Source organism: Camelina sativa, chromosome 18, assembly GCF_000633955.1.
Source record: "Camelina sativa cultivar DH55 chromosome 18, Cs, whole genome shotgun sequence".
In the NCBI taxonomy this organism is placed as follows: Eukaryota; Viridiplantae; Streptophyta; class Magnoliopsida; order Brassicales; family Brassicaceae; genus Camelina; species Camelina sativa.
The window spans coordinates 14,360,128-14,380,194 of record NC_025702.1 but is presented as its reverse complement, the minus strand read 5'-3'; the positions used below and the strand labels follow the sequence as shown (position 1 = coordinate 14,380,194).

Below are 20,067 nucleotides of genomic sequence, written 5' to 3'. Positions count from 1 at the left end.
TAATTATAATTTCGCTACGAGGAGAAATGATTTGGTGTGAGGCAACGGTTGTTGATGTGATATTAAGTAGTGGATGGTTCTTTATATCATGTACATCTTGTTTTAAGAAACTGAGGTGATACATCAACTTGGGGAACATGTGCGTCACATGTCCATTCTCAGTTTATGTGCCACTAATGGGTTTCATGTTTTCTTTTTAGATCCGCAAGCCCATCCATGTCTAGATCCTTCTCATTAAAGATTGCTAATCGGAGTTGATGTTTTAGTCTCTTTTATCATCAACCTTTGTTTACTCTGTCTCAAGGTTAGTTGGATTGTTTTTCTAGGTTTCATTAAATATTACATCTGATTCCGTCTTCAAAGCTCTCTTTAGCTGCTTTAGTATTTACCTCTCTTATATCATCCCTACACCAATAATTTAATACAAAGGGGCGTTCTGCTTCTCAAACTGCTTAAACAAAATCCTCATTATAACAAACCTAATTACTTGGGAGAAAAACACGCACTTTTACCATCTCCAATGGTTTTCTTTATTTTTTTCCTATATAATAGAGATCTTTATAATAGAGGTGAGTTTTATTCCAACATACCTCTATTTTCACCTCTAAAATAGAGATTGTTATTTTTTCCTCTATTTATAGAAGAACCCTTTGTAGGAAAAAAATAAAGTTCCTCTATAAATAGAGGAAAAAATAGCAATCTCACAATTATAGAGATATTGTAGCTAAATTCTAAGATATACAAATATAATAAAATCACATTAACTTTTTCCAAAAGTAGAAAATTACATCTCAAAATTAATTGATTGTTTAAAAGAAGAAGAAAAAACCAACATAGCTGAAATATTACATACTTCAAATTTTAATTAGGGAAAATGGATGATAAAGAATGTACTTCAAGTACTCTTAAAATTGATGTTCCTTCCTATACAATTCCAAGAACAGAATAATGTACTTTTCCCTTTAAAAACTATTGGGAATGGACAACGGCGCTTACATCTGGTACAGATTGGTCGGGAGAGGGAATCGTTGAGAAGAATCCGAACATTTAACTTTATTTGGCGGTCATGTCTATATGAGTACATGGAATAAGAGAGGTATTCTTTTTTAGTATTACCAGGCCTCATGTACATGTCTTTCCCAAGTAGACAATCCACATGAAGAGGGGTGCAGCAGTCACTACAATTATAAAATCGCCTTTCTGTTTTCTCATATGAGAGCGGGCGATAACCTGTTTCTTTAACTTCTTCTATTTTGCCTTCACAATTTTCACACCAGTCTGGTAGATCACTTGCCTCTTTCCCATCGCAAATTGTGAGAAAATGATTGTCATGCTTGTACCTTACTTTGTATGGTAAGGCAGCACACCGATAACATATAGAGTAATTGCATATCGTGCATTCTAATTTTGATAGGTTGCTTTCGTATTTACACATTTGACATAGTGTTCTCTTCTCATCTGGGTTCCAAGGTAGGAATAACGGATGTTGGTGGCCTTGATATTCGAAGGGTTCTATAATCGAGGCACACTGCAAATCTAAACAGAAGCTATCTTCTCCTACAGAATGCCAATAGAAGAAGCCAGTACCATCACGATGACATTTATCGCAAAAGAATGTACCTTTAGCATTAGCTGGTACCATGTTGGCAACATATAGTGTAAGTGGATGTGGATATAAAGGATGTCGTATCATGCGTGGAGCATTTGCACAACTTCCGTGAAGGATGAAGTCGCATTCCATGCATGAATAAAATTCATCTTCACCGATTGGAAGGGCACACCCTCGACAATACTTAATTATGTCAGAAGCATCATCGATCTCAAGTTGTAGATGGTGACTATGAAAAGGATGAAGTATTATTCCATCAGCAATCCTCTTGAATGGCTCACCATCGTCTATTTCATCTTCTTCTTCTGGTATTCCTGCGAGTTCGATTCCATCCCATATATATTTGTGTGTTGCACATTTTGAATGAACAAAATAAGCAGCACATTTCTTGCAAGAGTATGCACCATAGTTGTTGTCGACTTGTTTACGACAGACTCCGCAAGACAAATTTCCAGATGGAAGAGAAGAGGTAAAAGAGATACGGTGGGGGTGACGGGATATTCTTATGACATGTGGAAACCCGATACAGCCTTCATGGATTACGAAGACACACTCGATACATATGTATGTGGGATCAAGCTTCTCAATCATTGCACAGTAAGTGCAAACTAAAGAAGCTTGTGCAGGGAATAAGGTGAGAGGGTGGTGATGGCTTTTTGGATGGTCGGAAACACAGGGTACCGTCTTCATCGCACACACCGGATGCATACTTAAATCGCATGTAGTACAGTGATAAAACATATCAAAGACAACTTCCTTACAACAGATGCACTTCATTTCCCTGCTTGCAAAACTGTAAAGTCGAAGAGAATGAGAGGGGTGGGAAGGGTGTTTAATCACAAGTGGAGATTCAACACATTCTTTATGGAACTTTTTTCCACATTGTTGGCATGCAAAATAGCTTGCGCTGGGCATTTCCATTTCGCATGCACCGCACTCGAATTCTTCACAACTCTGTTCTTCATTGTTGCACCAAAAAAGAGGCACTACAGGGAGCTTACAGATACTAGGGTGGTCACAATCAAGCAAAGATTCGTCTTGTTGATCACTTGAGAAGTGAGGGGATGAATTGTATGGGTTTAACTCAGGAATAGCAGCATCATCATCTACTTTGCCACCATCTTCATCGCCATCTACTTTGCCATCATATTCATCGTCATCGATTTCATAATCGTCAACTTCATTGTCATAGTCGTCGTCGTCTTCTTTGCCAGTACCTTCATCGTCATCATCGTCATCATCATCATCGTCTTCGTCTTCGTCATCATCATCATCATCATCGTCTTCGTCTTCGTCATCATCATCCTCATCATCATCATCATCATCAACGGGCATATTTAGTTTGAGCTTTAGGAGTTTGAGACGCGCACGAGGACAAAGAAAAAAAGGATCCATGGCTAGTGCTTCATCGGGATGTGTTAATGTGTATATCCAATATGATTTTTCATCCTTTTCCACCTTACGAAATACACCCACAGAACTCATGACTGCTACAATAATATTAGGGGGATTTGGATTTCTGTGATATTCTTCATCTCCTTCTCCCCCACCTTGCATATATATTATTTACTCTGCCATCTAATCTAATATTAAAAGTTTGTGAATACAGCTAAGCTTGGTCCTTATATATTATTCTTTACTCCAAAGAAAAGTCGTTCATTATTGCTGTCCAATCTGTTATAATATATTCACTAGAAACATTTCAAAAAAATTAATACTGATGTATTATATTATGAAATATTTTAATAGTTTCTGATGACAATAATTCTATAGTGATCTAACAAACAAGTAAAGTAAAAAAAGACATGAAGAACTACCATAAATAAATGTAATCTTCAAAAAATTTATTGAAAATTGGAAAATATAATTATCTAAAATTAAGAGTTGTGATCGGAAGAAAAACGAGCGGAAGTAAAAAAATATATAGACTAAGAGGAGTTATTGGTTTCATGATTTTAATGGATTTGAAAATCCAAACAAAAATTATGTATTATTTAATCATTGATTTTAAAATACTTATCAAAATTAGGTGTTATTAGTTCTATGATTTACAAATACTTGTTAAAATCCCATGTTATTCATTTAATGATTTGTTTTTTGGATTTCAAAATCCACAGTATGTTTTAAATGGATTTGAATGGATTTGAAAGTGTAAAATAGAAGGGTTCAAATCTAAGGATAAAACATGTTATTTCAAAATCCATGTGTTTTGATTTCAAAAATTTACAATTCCATATGGATTTAAAAATTCCATGTGTTATGATTTACACAATTTTGAATGAACATGTATCACCAAATATAATATTCTTTCCAGGTTTCTTTAGTTGTCATGCTTGAGTAAAATATTTGTTTCATAATTGTCGTTTTAGAATTTCAATACATATGTTTGGTAAAAAAATTAAATTTATCCTAATTGTTTTAATGTATTAAAAATATATTTTTTAAAAAAAGATAAAATAAAAAATTTAGTTAATTATTTTAATTCTTGTGAAAATAACTTTAAAGAACAACTAATTTGAATCGGAGAAAGTATATATAAAAAGTTACTATCAATAAACTCTACCGTATGTGGCATATATACAAATTCAGTTCTAATCATTCTAAAACTCTTCGGTTAGATGAAGAATTATATGAAAACCTTTTAAATTTGAAATGATGTATTAATGTTAGTTATTGGAATTAAAATTGTTTCAGTTCATCCATACTCTATTATAAAAAAAAATGTGTGCCGACTGCCGAATCACAAAAAAATTGGTAGTTACTTTTTTTTTAGCAGAAAAAATGGTACTTCCTCCGTTTCAAAATATAGGATGTTTTAATTAAAACACGCAGATTAAGTTCAACCAATCAGAAACAATACTGCATAATATAAAATACTAAACTAATCTAAAAGTTGCATAGAAACTTGAAAATATCATATATTATGAAACAAAAAACTTTTCTAAAACATCTTATATTTTGAAACGGAGGGAGTAGTTATTAAGAATAGAAAATATATACAGAGTTAGAAAATATATAAACATTTCAATAGACATAGTAAAATACAAACTAGTAGAAAGAAGAGTTGGAATAAAATAATATGAATATAATAACATAATGAAAATACACAATCTTAAATAAGTGGTGTAATTTTTTTCGAAGACGTCATTGTAAAATATTTTCAAATTAATGAAATTACAACATATTTCCAAAGAATTACAATCTTTGTTAAAAACATCCATAAAAAACAGTTAGTAGGATTGCTATTTTACTATTTAAAGCGATCATCGAAAATTCAAATTAGATTTCGTATTTGAAGCGATCATCTGAATTTGAAACATCTTATTTGTTGATAAAATCTAAATTTGAAAAATATCTATTAGTTTAACTATACGGTTTTAATAGTTAGAACAAACTACATGTTCTGTCTATCAAATGGACTAATTAGAAACGTCTACAAGAAAATGCGTAAAAATTGAGCACAACATAAGTATTTTCTATATTATGTCTTATAACATCTCATATTGATCATTACTTGTCCACCACTACCTAACAACATCTCATCGTTGATCATTAATTACTTTTATAGTTTACCTGTCCACCATTTCGTTTTCTAATTGAAAATAACAACTACGGGCTTATTGGGATCCGGCTTATTGAGCATGGCAGCATGCTTGTCTTCTATATTATATAATAAAATCCATCAAGATACAGCTAAAATTGATTTATATATTAATAATTTTTGGTCAAGGACCTAAGCCTAAGGTCTTTTTCTAAATTTTTTTGGTTATAGCTAGAAAAGTCGTTATTTATTGCGATCTTTCTTTTTTTTTTTCTCAAAATAAGAGGTGGACGAAAAAGAGGGGGACATGATCACGTAGGAGTAGGACAATGTCAACTGCAACATCACACAAAATATTAAAGAAGTCCCACTAGAGCCCTTTAATTTATACATCTCTTCGTAAAATTATACAACATCAAACATAATTATAGTTCATACATCTCCTTAACTCTAAATCGTATGTAAACAAGTGTTGTGCGTGCGATGAATGAGATCAAATTTTATCTTTAAAACCAACTAATTTATAACAACGTAGTATCGTAGTATAGTGGCAGACAAAATTTATAACAACAGTTTTTTTTATAAAGATGTAGAAACTTATATAGTTTGAAATTAACATCAATTGCTTAGGATTGAAAATATGCTTTTTAATATACCCAATTAACTGAAATCAAATCAAATCGTTAGAGGTTGATTTATCATTGATTTACATGTATTTTACGGGTGGGAGGTATACATGGAAAAGGGATCATGTGGAGAGTACTTTCATTTGTAAGAGGTTGGATTAGGTTCTGTATTGTGCACAAGCAAGGTTAAAGTGGTACGAAGTAGTGGTGCAACATCTTCCGTTTTTGTCATCAGATCATGTTTTATTGTGTGTGTAGTTATGTCCGGAACAAAATCTGGACCGAGAAGGCCATTTTGCTTTGAAGCTGCTTGGTTGCATCATGTAGGTTTTAAATACTTAATTACGTCATACTTTGTGGGATTCCGGGTTATCAACACTAGAACCACTTAATCGACTAAAGTGGAAGTTAAAAAAGTGGAATAAAGAAGTTTTTGGTGATTTCCATACACGGAAGAAAAAATTGGTTGTAGAGTTAAGAGTTGTTGGAAACGGCTCAAACAGATGCCTTGATTGCTTCTTCTTTTTTTTTTGGGACAAAGTTGCCTTGATTGCTAAGGAAGAACAGTTTTTGAGGTACTTTGATGTGTTGTTAGAACAGGAAGAGACATTATGATTTTAGAAATCAAGAGAAAATATGATTACTCTAGGGGATAAGAATACATCATTTTCACCTTTCTACTATTATTTGGAGAAAAAGAAAAACAATAGAATGCCTAAAGCATGAGGATGACCAGTGGGTGGTGGACAAGGGTGAGTTGGAGAAATTGGCATTATTACAGGGAAATATACTCGCTGGATGGGGTTAGTACGAACAGGGAGATAATGCCAAAAGAGGTTTCACGGCTTTGAGTAGAGATGAGAAGGCTGCTTTAGATAAACAGTTTACGAAAGCTGAAGTTGAGATCGCAGTGAAGAGTATGGTAGTTTTAAGCCCCACGACCGAATGGTTTTCAACCGGTGTTTTATCAAAAGTGTTGGAAGGTTGTGGGGAATTTGATAACAATGTTTGTACTGAATTTTTTTGATTCAAGTGTGCTTAAGAGGTCAACAAATGATGTGTTACTAGTGTTTTTGGCGAAAGTGGCAAAGCCCGAGAGGATAACCCAATTTTAGGCCAATAAGCTTGTGTAATGTTTTGTTTAAGGTGATCACAAAGATGATGGTGATTAGGCTTAAGAATAGTTTCAAGATGATGGTTATTTCTAAGTTGATTCGCCTGGCTCAAAAAACAGTTTCATCTGGGTAAATTTTTTTTTGATAACTCACTTTTGCAAAGGTTATTTGATAATATGGGGCTAGGGCTGAGTGGCCCACTATTTTTAGCATGGCAGTTTGCTGGGGTTGAAGATTGAGATGCATATATGTTTTTGGGGACAGAGGCAACTGTTGGGATAGGGTGCATTTTCTCAAAGATCTAGCAACAAATGCCACAAGGACTCACTCATGAGTAGGAGTAAAAGACACACCAAAGTTTCGAGTAGAGAGGTTAATTTTTTGTATGAAACCAAGTGATGGGTGGGTTAAAGTCACCACGAATGGTGTATCTCGTGGGAACTCAGGTCTAACCTCTGTTGATAGTGCTATTAGGGAATATGGTGAATCTTGGCTCAGTGGGTTTGTGGTACATATAGGGATTTTCACAACCCATTTGGTAGAACTATGGGGTTTATACTATGGGACTGATTGCATGGGATCATAGGTTCAAACTGGTGGAGTTGGAGGTGGATTTGGAGCTGGTTGTTGGTTTTTCTGAAGTTTGGGGAAAGGGATTCTCATCCCCTGCCTATCTTGGTGCTTAGGCCAATGCTTTTTTCTAAGGACTGGTTAGTATGTATGGCTCATGTGTATAGGGTGGCTAATCGTCTAGCATATGGGTTAGCGACTATGGGATTTCATTAGATGTGGGTTTGCATTTATTTGATTCTTGTACGGATGTTACTCTTTAGTTATTAGCTGATGATGCAAATGGGACTCCGATCCCGCAGAATGTTAGGATGCAATTTTTTTTGTTTACAGTAATAAATGGTGGGAGACAATTGTGTCCCCTCCTCTTAACAAAATTAAGAAGAAAAAAAAAACCCTATTAATTGAATCATTAAGTAGTGCCATCACAACTATCTAGAAGAAGAGATAAAGCGTACATGAGATCCAAAATCAGCAACTTCAACGTGATTGTTCGAATATTTACCGGATACACTTAATCGAAGCTAGTTGATTCAGAGTTGATCCACAAGAACCCGTGGTACACTAAAGATTTATGAGAGTTTTAATTAGCTAAAGCAAAAGATATTTGTTTGGTTTTTATGTTCTTTAATAAAAATGCGTAGGGAATAAACGAGTAAACTTGTATAATAGCGAACATTGGGTTACATGGTAATTCAGAGATCAACAACAAATAAAGTAACGAAATAGAAATTCAACTACAAAGAACCGTTCACAAACATGGGCACAAAATTAAACTAACCCTTTTTAGGAATTAGTCATTAACGTTGACTACTCATTTGCTAAACTTTCATTTGCAACCTCTTAGTCAATTTTGCATCATCAAACAAGTCCACTTAGTTCACAGTGCATTCTAATATCAATTTTAGTTGATTAGAAATACATTGTTCAATTCACATTGAACACTTTTGATGCATAGAAAAACTTAGAAAGTAATATATCAGTTATATTATAGCATTAAGAACATGTAAATAAAAAGAATATAAGAGTTTAAAATCTCTAACAACAATCAAATCATTGAATCCCCTACTTAGAAACCCAAATCCCAGTTAAGAAACTACTTAGACATAGCAAAAGAAACAACACAACGAGATTGGACTGATGAAATAAAGAGTAAAAGAGTTTAGAATTCTTCACCAATTGTGAAGAAAAATGAATGAATCTCAAATCTGCAAAAGATAAATTACAAAAGTCTCAAAGCTTCAAAAACTCAAAAAACACAAAGCATAAGTCGTTTATTACAGACATAAGAAAAACAAAACGGGCTAAGAAAACTCGAACTGGCCGTCAAGGAAATATTACCGATCTCTGTCAGATGTTGGACCGATCGGTCTGATACACTCTAGTACTTTGGCTGGTTTAAAGTGGACCGATCGGTCCAGATGTTGGACCCATCGCTTCTCACAGCGTCTCAAAATTTCACATCGACCGCTTATTCTTATCACGACAAAACAAAGGGTACCGTCTTCATCGCACACACAGGATGCATACTCAAATCACATGTAGTACAGTGATAAAACATGTCGAAGACAACTTCCTTACAACGGTTGCAAATCATTTCCGTGCTTGCAAAACTGTAAAGGCGAAGAAAATGATAGGGGTGGGAAGGGTGTTTGATTTCAAGTGGAGATTCAACACATTCTTTATGAAACTTTTTTCTACATTGGAGGCATGCAAAATAGCTTGCGCTGGGCATATCCATTTCGCATGCGCCGCACTCGAATTCTTCACGATCAGGTTCTTCATTGTTGCACCAAAAAAGAGGCACTACAGGGAGTTTACAGATTCCAGGGTGGTCACAATCAAGCAAAGATTTGTCTTGCTGATCACCATTTCCTTTGGTGAAGAAGTGAGGGGATGAATTGTACGGGGACAACTCAGGAATAGCATCATCATCACCAAAATACACATGGGATGCTTCTTCTTCATCATCATCATCATCCTCATCATCATCCTCATCATCATCATCATCATCATCATCATCATCATCATCGACATATTTATCTTCATCGTCATCGTCAAAGTCATCGTCATCGTCATCGTTAGGTACTTTGCCACCATTTTCGTGAGCATCTTTTTCATCGTCTTTTGGATCATCATCATCATCGTCATCGTCATCTACTTTGCCACCATCTTCATCGCCATCTACTTTGCCATCATCATCATCGTCGTCGTCTTCTTCTTTGCCACTACCTTCATCGCCATCGTCACCACCACCACCATCGTCGCTGTCGTCATCATCATCATCATCATCAACGGGCATATTTAGTTTGAGCTTTAGGAGTTTGAGACGCGCACGAGGACAAAGAAAAAAAGGATCCATGGCTAGTGCTTCATCGGGATGTGTTAATGTGTATATCCAATATGATTTTTCATCCTTTTCCACCTTACGAAATACACCCACAGAACTCATGACTGCTACAATAATATTAGGGGGATTTGGATTTCTGTGATATTCTTCATCTCCTTCTCCCCCACCTTGCATATATATTATTTACTCTGCCATCTAATCTAATATTAAAAGTTTGTGAATACAGCTAGTGGACTTCGTCGTTATATAATATTCTTTACTCCAAGAAAAAGTCGTTCATTATTGTTTTCCAACAGCTGTCCAATCTCTTATAATATATTCACTAGAAACATTTCAAAGAAAACTAATACTGATGTATTATATTGGGAAATATTTTAATAGTTTCTGATGACAATAATTGTATAGTGATCTAACAAACAAGTAAAGTAAAAAAAGACATGAAGAACTACCATAAATAAATGCAATCTTCAAAAAAATTATTGAAAATTGTTACACAATATAATTATCTAAAATTAAGAGTTGTGATCGGAAAAAAAACGATCCGAAGGGATAGCTAAAATTAAGTAGCATATATTTTTAGTATATTAGCTAAAAATTATTTAAATAATTTTGCCTATGGCCTTGAAAACTCTAGGCACGGCTATGCAAATGTCTCGAATGTCGCATGCTTATTAGTCGTAATTTCATGGGTTGCGAAAAAAGTTGTGTTACGGAAAGAGTTGTGTACCGTAGTAGAATTGTTTGTAATATCTACATAACTGATCTATACTATTAAAGGAGTAGTACTCAATAGACTTATTATCATTAGATGCCAATGATAATTTTATTTTGGTACGTTTTTCATTAAAAATGATTAGAAAATTACTTAATTTAATTAAATTAATCTATAGTTACGATTTATCTAAATGATCATCATATCCCTTGCTCGACCACTTAATTATGATTGGGTCGGGACGCGGATCCTCTTTAACCCGAAAATAGAAGAAATAAAATTTGGAGATCTTTTTGTACTCCAGGTTTATAATATTCGGATCATGTATGTTCTTTGGTTCAAGAATAATTATTCATGTCACCAAACAGAGGTATAATTCCTATAAATAAGGAAACTGGTATCCGAGTATTTAATGGTTTCAGTAATATCAAATACTCCCTCTGTCTCTAAAAGATTGATGTTTATAAACTTTTACATATTTTAAGAAAACAATAATTACTGAGTTTAAATATATTTTTTTCTTTGACTAAAGAGTTATTATTTAATTTTAAACCAATAACAATTCAAAAATTTAAATATTTTCAATGATTAATTCTTGAAGTTTACAAAACATCAATCTTTGTGGGACAAAAAAATATCCCAAAACATCAATCTTTATGAGACAAAGAGAGTATTAACTACTACCATACTTAATCCCTATAATTATTACGAATATTAATAATAATGAGAAATCTTTAATACTTATGGATTGTGACTTTGTTGCTTCCAAAATAATCAATAGATTAAATACCAAATTATATATATATGTAAACTTATTTGATTTTTCTTTTATATTGTGAGATATTTACGTAAACAAAAAATCAACTTAATACAATTAAATAAAAACAAATCATCATTTAGTTTAGATTTTTCAATATTTCCTTAACGAAATTATAGTAATTAATTATGATTAATATATATGTAAAGAATAAAAAAAGCAGAAATTTATATATGTAAAGTACTAAATATTTTGGAATATGGTTCATAATCACTATAAATATATGACTAATATGTTTTGAGTACAAATGAGCAGGAAGCTTGATTTATCAGGTATCCAAATTTAACAGTTTAATTTGGTTATATATTTGAACATATTTAAAATTTTAAAAAGTAAACATATTATAATATATTTACGTTTTTTAAAAAAGTTTAAGAGATTATAAATATTTAAAATTTTATAGAGTGTTAAATTATTATAAATATTTGAACTCCGTCGAAAGTTTAAAATATTATAATATATTTAAGTCTATAAAATATTTAAGTAATATTAATATTTTTACTCTTAATATTTTTAAAATCTAAAAAAAAGTTTGAGTTAAACCCGTTAAAACAAGTATTTTTATCAAACTATAAATTAAATTGGTTTTTTACAATTTTGTTAATATTTGATATATTTGATAAATATTTAATATTTATTACGTTTTTAACAAGCAACTTCTCCTCTTTTGACAACAAACCAAAATAAAGAAAAACGCATCCTCTTACAAAATTACTATCCGATATTGCAGTGTGTCTATCTTTTACAAAACTATTATTTGATATTGTGCAGTGTCTATTCTCTTACAAAACTACTATCCAATATTGCGGTGTGTTTGTTTCCGTGAAAAACTACATTTTACAAACTATTTACTATATTAGGATTTTCAATTTACTGTGTAACTCTAAATATACAAATAAACATAAACAAAGAAAATAAGTCAAAATAAAAAACTATATTACAAAAATATAAATTATAAAAAAAGTAACTAACAAAATATAATCCCCTGCTGTAATACGGAGTATCACCTATGTTATTATAATAGAATTAGATCAATTATTTTAACTACATATGTTGTAATAGACGGAAAAAATCGGCACATCTAGCGGATTCTAACCTAATGTATAATGGTTTGTATTAGTATCATATTGTGGTTACTATCCGAATTTCAACTTCGCCATTGTTAGCAAAACAAAAATATATTATATGTCAACCTTCGAACTTGAAGTTTCACAACAGTTTAATTTGTTTTAGGATCTATCAATATACAGCTAATTTTGGTTGACTTTTTATTTTTATTTTTGTGGCATATTATATTGAAAATTCGATCAAGATACAGCTAGAAGTAGTAGAACTGGTCTTTTTATATTACTGTCTTATTATACAAATTACAAAGTCGTTAATTATTGATTTCGATTCTCTCTCTGCTCTCTAATATTTTTCTATTTATGTAAATGATTTGCTGGACGAAAGTCGTAGAACATGTCCTAAAACCTAAATTCACGCAGAACATCCCAGATGGTAAACATAATTGTAATTAATATCTGAACTTGTGCACATTCCTAACATCCAAATTCTTTTCTTTATATGGCATCGCTGCTGAGTCATCATGTAATTTTTTATGATATTCAAACAGATTGCGTAAGTTGAAGCTACAAATACAAATAGCTTCTACAAAAGTTTGACCGATACTGAACCAAACCGAACCAAGATTACCATCTTCAATTCCTGGTTAACTTGTGTTTAAGAGAACTGAGTGTGGACCAAAAACAAAATTCACTCAAGCCCTCAAAACGCCGCCGATAACTTCCATATTCCCTATTAATGCCGGTTAGCCTATTGTTTGTTTGTTTTATATACACAAAAGCTTCTTCCTTTTCTTCTTCTTCCTATGCCTTTGTTTCTTCTTCCTGTGCCTTTGATTTTCGTTTGCCTGTTCTAGAACGTTTACGTGACGTTCCAGAACCTTCCAGCTTCCATTTGAGTTCTCCATTAGCATGCAGAGATTGTTGACAAAGGAAAGTCCTGAGACTGGTCACAGTAGCATACACAATAGCCTCACTTCTCGGTTCAGAAACCGCTCTTCTCTCAACCACACCGCTCTGCCCGCAACTGGACTCTTCAACCGCTTTCTCTCTCAGGCTTTGTAGCACAGCCTCCTTGTCAATAATCTCACCACGCTCTTCTGTTGAGACCTACATAGTTTTTTTTAAAACGGTGTGATAAAAATGCTCATGAGTCAAGATATGTAAGTGCATTCATAGTACTAGTCTTAATAAACCTTGAATTCAAATGGGAGGCTAAGCTGAGTGGAGACACTGTCACAACCGTCACTGTAGTTAACTTTCAAGAATATATTAAAAGTTTCGTTTCGCGCTGTTCTCCTGAAAGAGGATGAGAATGTATGAATGTATAAGAAGAGTAAGACATAGGATAAGAACGGACTTCTAAGGAGGAGTTTAGTTTCACCTTTTCATAAGAAACGGCTGCTTATCAAGAACTGCATCTTTGTACTTCTGGTCATCTGAGAATGAAACCTGGATTGCAAATGAAAAAAGATCAGAAAGGACTTTGATTTTTTTGGCATTGGTTTAGTAGTTTCTAGAGATTACCTCAATCGATTCGATGAATGGTAACTGAGAAGTCAATCCATGAACACTTGCAACACGCAGGGTCCAATTAATAAACCTCTGATCTGTAACACAAATGAAAAACATGTGAGTGAGAGCTACGAAGCCTAACATAAGAAAAAAAAGCTTGACACACCCAACTACAATGCAGGTCATGTAAGATTCAGGAAAAGCTACCTCCGCTTAAAGCTTGAGTTAGGATTATCTGGAAAAGATCGATTCTGACATATGGAGGAATCTTCATGTTGAGAGATTCCATGACCCCTGCAACCACCTGCACATCAGAATTTTGAAGGAAAACAATCTATAAGACTCCATTTGGTTGCAGTGCTGAAAGTAATCTGTTATATATCACTAAGATTTTGTCCAGAAATGTAGAAACAACAAGAGGTAAAGTCTTACCTTATCAACAAGACCATGAATCACTACATTTGCTTTCTTGTCCTTCGGTGTTTTCTGCAAGGACGAATATAACCAGTCCACAATTCACCATGAAAAATTACACAGACCAGAAAAAACACATTCTTCAATATACATTCCAAAGAAAATGTCAAGGCTTATAGTCAACAGCGAGATATGTCCAGCGAACCCATAAAAAACTCGTGTAGATGAAAATTACCTGAAGATTAACTATCACGATCTTGCCTCCACCTCTAAGACACTTGAGAGGCAAATTGCAAGCAGGGGTTATCTGCAAACTGCATAAAGAGGTTAGGCTCATAAAACAATCAAAATACAAGAGATACTCCAGGGAAGGGAGGTGCTTGGCTAAATGATCAAAGTATTGAGGAAACAAACATGAGAGTTCTTATGAGTCATTGATTACCTGGTTCCCAAACAGAGTACAAGATCAGCCATTTTGCAGTGCTTCTCTGCAGGATCAATTTCTTTTGGAGGCAAAGCATCCTGCAGTATAAGAGTCACAAAAAGATTCATTTTTCGTTCTTAAACTCCTTAAGTAAAACCGGTGGACTCTGATTCAAAGGCAACGGTTTTGTGTTACCTCCCAATCCAAGACCGAATCTTTAAGTTTAGCTCCACATTTTTGAACAGAACACCTTCTTGATGTCTCCTTCAATCCAATAGTTTCCACCTCGAAATCACGTAGGTACCTTTGAAATTTCGAGAAAATCTGTTACTGATTATGGTCCAGTGACCATAATGATAGATAATGACAGCTCTCATAACATATATTTCTGCCTTACTCAGCTCCACATGATGGACACATCTCCATAAAAGAGTCTCCATGCAGTTCAGAAAGCTTCTCTCTTGGTATTCCAGATCGAAGATGTAAGCCATCCACATTCTGATCATTTACAAAGCAGCATATAATTGAATATTAGAGATGTAAACATGGAGACAAGATCCTCTCAGTGATCAAGCATGGTCATCAAAAAAGTAACTCTGTAGGGAGAAAGAGGATTACCTGACTGATGACAAATTTTAAAATGCCAGCTCTTTCTAATTCAACCAAAGCCATGTGAGTCATGCTCGGCATTGCACGATGAAACGGCAGAGATGCTTTAGGTAAATCTTTTCCCTCGCGCTGAAACCAATAAACATGGATCACAAGTGTTATCTTTTACGAGATGATACTTTTTTAAACGATAGGTATATATAACCAGACAGTCCAAGGAAATGCCATCAAGTCAAGCCAATCGATGATAGAATTCAAACTCAAACTCGTAGAGTAAAATAGTCAAAGAAAAGAGGAGTAAAAAGCCTTGGCTCAGACCTGTAAAGTCCAAATTCCTTTAGGGCCTCGGAAATCAGGAATACCACAAGAAGTTGAAATGCCAGCACCTGTGAAGACTACTAGATGCTTACTCTGCAAAACATAAAACCATCCTTTTTGAAGATATTTACATAAGAACAACGAAACAAAAACAAAAATACGCAAAAGCTTCAAGAAGAATATGAAAAGAGGACACAGATCCAAAACCTTTTGAATCATCTTAGCAAGTTCTTCGATCTGCATTTTCCCAAAACCAAAATCAGACAAATATCAGAGTTAGCACAATGATGAAATAGACAATAAACACGCCAAGATTCGAGCAACCAAATCCTCTATCAAACCTCATTTGCCAAACATTTTGGCTAGTTAGATTAAAACAATGATACACAAAGAGTCAAATTCTACACACAAAGGCTTTTGCACAATCAGTAAATAAAAACCGTTCACATTGTTAATTTAAAGAGCCCCACAAGAAGTGAAGAGACCTAGCTCATCTTAAGATGCTTGATATACCCAATTCCAATTCTTCCAATTAACACAACACAATGCAAGTACAAAAACAAGTACGGTAAAACCTAAACTATACGAATCATTAAGTAATACTTCAACTCTTCAATAACCATCACAACCCATCTAAAAGACAAGATGATAAAGCGTTAAAGGCTTAATATGAACATGCGATCCAAAATCAAACACTAGGACAGAACACACGAAGGATCAACTGTAAGAAATCTAAACTGCTAAGCGACCAATCCAGAGACAACAATCAACGAAACGTGAAATTACATAAGATTCTGGAGAAAAAAAATCGAGTAAACCCACAAAAACCCAGAGAGGAAACAAAATAAAGAAACCCAAGAAGAACAACCTTGCATTGTAGAACATGAGAAGGGTCGAAGAACTCGGCCATGCCGACTTGACCAACATCTTCAATGAAGGACAATTTCTCTGCGTAACCTAAAGACATTAGATTTTTTTGTCTTCTCCTTTGGACAAGAACAACAACCCTTCTTCTCGATGTATAAAAAAAAGCAGAGGGGATCTCTCTTTCTTATAGACTTCTTCTTTCTTATATTTTCGTTCTTTTTAATTATTTTTTATTATAAATCCGGAATAATTATTTTTGATATTATTATGAACCCTTGATAAAGAAGTTTTTGATATTAATAAACAACATAAAAACACAGAGATTATAAAATAATTTTTTTACATTAAATTAAGTTGATGTTATCATTGTAACTTTTTTTACATTTTCACAAAAAAAAAAGTATATATATATAAAATATAAGACTATTTTATCCCTAATTGTAAAAATGTAGAACCTAAAGTGATGATAGATTGATCAAGTTTAACCCATTTCTTGGTGAAATGTGTTAGGCGTTTTTCAACACATTCAGTAAAGATAAAAATAAATGCGATGATGGGAAGAAGTTTTTTTTTTTTTTTTTTTTTCTTGTTTGCTGTTTATATGCCTTCAAAGATGTGAACATATTCACTATGCAATTTTTTCCAAGTTCACGTTACATATTATGCACCCAACTTAATACTGGTCATTGTTTACAGATCTGTTTCTAAACTTTTTACGTGTATAAGTCATCAAGGATATTTAACAAAATTTGTTATCTACTATACATTAGCCAGTTACAAGATATTGTTGGATATTCAATCTATTTAAAGGTTTACGGAATACTCGTCGTCATTTTGGGTCAATATTTTGATGGTAACACAAATCATATCGTCATTAAAAGCAAAAGAGGAGTTTGTCATTTCACTATCATGCAGCAACAACTAGTGATGGGAAAAGTTATGCCATCAATCATTTCGCTAGCTAACTAAAATATAGTATATGTTTATAACGTGTACTACGCGGGCTACTCGCGTCGAACAATACGAGACTCACGCATAATATATTGATAATCTGGACGGTCACTCAAAACCACATAACTTGGTATTTTCAATACCCATATCCAGATTGAATATACTCAAAAATATCGCAATCGACAACTCATAAATCTAAGATTTACAACATTTTCAAGAGACATTTATTCTCAACCAACATCTTAAAATACTCCAAACAACCGCGTATCACTTCACGTAGTCTTCATAAAGCATCACACATTCACACTTGTGTCTAGGTTAACCGTCTCTTTAGTGCATGGTACCGTTCATTCCCACCCGAACAATCATCTCCCGAGAATGCTAAGGAACAGACAAAGACGATAACCAAATTCATGCACACCTTAAAATGATCAAAAATTAATAATCCAACAATCTTCCCAAAAATTTTTTTAAACAATTGTACCATACATAGTAGCATATAATATCACCTAATTAACTCTAAAGGGAAATAACATAATTTTTATTAATTAAACCCAAGTTTTTCACCAGAAAACAAAAACAAAAAAAAGACAAATGGTAAGATATTTCTTCAACGTACGTTAAGATGACAATCGATCCGTAGTTCTTTATATTTCCCGTAGGCCATAACAAAAGATTCAGACTAAATTTTCACACGATCATCTTAAAACTCATGTTACCCATACCATGTATTTTTTGGGACATCTCTTTTCATGAGTATATATGGTACCGCTATATAAATTCCAAAGTAATACAAATGCGTTTTAATTTGTCATTACATGAGAAGATTTTGTCTACATCCGTTGAAAAGACACAAACGTTTTCTTCAGAAATTCGCCAACACTTACGACATGTGTTATGCCATGCGGCAGATCATACGAAACTGAGGAAAATATTTCATATCTTTTTATTATAAATCTCAAACGAAGACCAAACTCATCACCATCTTTTCTAAGTCATCATATCATATCATGTTGTCTCTTCATCAAGCTTTTCTCTATATTTCTCTTATCACCTTTTATCTACTACTTCTCAACTGTGTCAACCTAAACTCAGGTTCGGATTCATCAAACACTGGTTTGTGCACTCCTTACCCATGTAAGATGTAACCAACCGCCTCAACCGCCTTCTTCTACAGGCTACTCTCCATACGGTAAGCCTCCTTCTCCACCGCCATCACAGCCTACATCACCGTCGTCTTCACAACCACCTCCATCGAGAAATGAGGCTTGAAGCGAGTTTGTTGGCCTGTGAGTTGATGTCAAAGTTGTGGAACGTTGTTTTGGGGAGGTGGAACTTGGCCAAGACGATGGAAATAAGTGGCATCGGACCCGAACTGATAAAGGCAACCTTGGTAGGGACGTGGGTTGTGTGTTGAGATAGGAGATCGAATTCGAGTTTGCCTAGTTTGAGATAGTTGTTGTATAATAGGGAAAAATGTGTAAATGGCTTAGTGTGTTGTCTTCAAAAGAACCTAAGACTGTTGAGAAGTGTTCCTCTAAATAACCTTCGGCTTCACCACAAAGCTTGATGAGATGAGATCTCGGGTCTTTGACTTTTTCTTCGTATTTCTGTGACATCGCTGTTTGTGTCCGTTGGTAAGCACGTGGACACGAGTTGTCCGAACAAAGTGTCGATATTCTTGGATGGTTTTAAGCTCTCGAGGTTTTAGATTTGGTTGTACAAGTCGATGATTTGATTCACAACTAGGTTACTTTCGTAAGCCATGTCGAGACTATGAAGAGAGAAAATAAAGCTTTGAATTTTGTTTTCAAGAATTGGAAAAAAGCTTGTGTTGTGTTGTACTTACCCTCGCAAGGGGTCGTTATTTATTGACGAACTGTGAGTCCATTCTTGGCTAAAATTTGTTAGTTTATCAAGATTCATATGTATTTTTAAAAAAATTCTTATATGTCATTTTTTTTTTTGAATAACGTAAGTCATGTTGATTTATGTTTTAGAATTATTGTTTTTGTTTCAAAATGAATGTTATTGCTAAGAATTGAATTTGAAGAAATTATACACCCATATTTCGTTCTGTACATGGTTCTTTTCATAATTAGTAGGTCAGTTTGTATATAATTTTTTGATTGAAGTAAACGAAATTAAGCAGTCATCTAATAGATATATTCATTTAAATCTCAGCTCAAAGCTCAAACTAATAATTCTTTTGAGCTTGTAGTTTGAAGAACTTGTTAATGAGAAAGGTTTCTTCTTAAAATATCCAATCCAATATTTAAAAATACTTAGGTTCACTCCTAGGGTGAACCTTCTTGTTCACTTCTTCTTTTTCAACCAATTATAATCTTCTATACATTATTTTATTTAAAAGAATAAATCTAAATTAAATTAAAAAGCAAAACAGGTTAAGGAAACAAATTCTGTATAATTTTTATAAGGAAAGTTAAATATTGGTTTGGTTTAGATTTTACAATTATAGAATGAAATGATGTATCGGTTTGGGTTTACAAATAAGGTGATTAGAGTTTAGATTTTACAATTCAAACAAAATTATATGTCGGTTTG

General features: G+C 33.6%; 3 protein-coding genes and 1 pseudogene across 3 annotated transcripts; all 4 read right to left on the bottom strand.

Moving 5' to 3' along the window:
* Positions 778-3,173, bottom strand: LOC104761629. Its single transcript, XM_010484746.1, has one exon. It carries the CDS (start codon positions 3,164-3,166, stop codon positions 896-898), a length of 2,271 nt encoding a protein of 756 aa, XP_010483048.1. The 5' UTR covers positions 3,167-3,173; the 3' UTR covers positions 778-895.
* Positions 8,608-9,992, bottom strand: LOC104761628 (protein PFC0760c-like). The gene has a single exon (XM_019240274.1). It carries the CDS (start codon positions 9,983-9,985, stop codon positions 8,942-8,944), a length of 1,044 nt encoding a protein of 347 aa, XP_019095819.1. The 5' UTR covers positions 9,986-9,992; the 3' UTR covers positions 8,608-8,941.
* Positions 12,924-16,721, bottom strand: LOC104761627 (NAD-dependent protein deacetylase SRT1-like). Its single transcript, XM_010484744.1, has 14 exons — positions 16,553-16,721; positions 15,892-15,921; positions 15,685-15,777; positions 15,376-15,495; positions 15,155-15,255; positions 14,953-15,061; positions 14,776-14,855; positions 14,569-14,647; positions 14,352-14,405; positions 14,127-14,223; positions 13,932-14,014; positions 13,789-13,856; positions 13,601-13,703; positions 12,924-13,514 (listed from the first exon to the last, which is right to left on the bottom strand). Exons 1-14 carry the CDS (start codon positions 16,649-16,651, stop codon positions 13,209-13,211), a joined length of 1,422 nt encoding a protein of 473 aa, XP_010483046.1. The 5' UTR covers positions 16,652-16,721; the 3' UTR covers positions 12,924-13,208.
* LOC104761626 lies at positions 18,742-19,460 on the bottom strand (annotated as a pseudogene).

Bases quoted from the DNA above. Each gene is read 5' to 3' on its own strand.
- LOC104761629 (XM_010484746.1), bottom strand. From the start codon at position 3,166: ATGCAAGGTGGGGGAGAAGGAGATGAAGAATATCACAGAAATCCAAAT.
- LOC104761628 (XM_019240274.1), bottom strand. From the start codon at position 9,985: ATGCAAGGTGGGGGAGAAGGAGATGAAGAATATCACAGAAATCCAAAT.
- LOC104761627 (XM_010484744.1), bottom strand. From the start codon at position 16,651: ATGTCTTTAGGTTACGCAGAGAAATTGTCCTTCATTGAAGATGTTGGT. The intron at 14,648-14,775 runs GTAATCAATGAC...CTCTTTATGCAG, and splicing joins GTACTCTGTTTGGGAACCAG to TTTGCAGATAACCCCTGCTT. The intron at 13,515-13,600 runs GTTTATTAAGAC...AAAACTATGTAG, and splicing joins GCCTCCCATTTGAATTCAAG to GTCTCAACAGAAGAGCGTGG.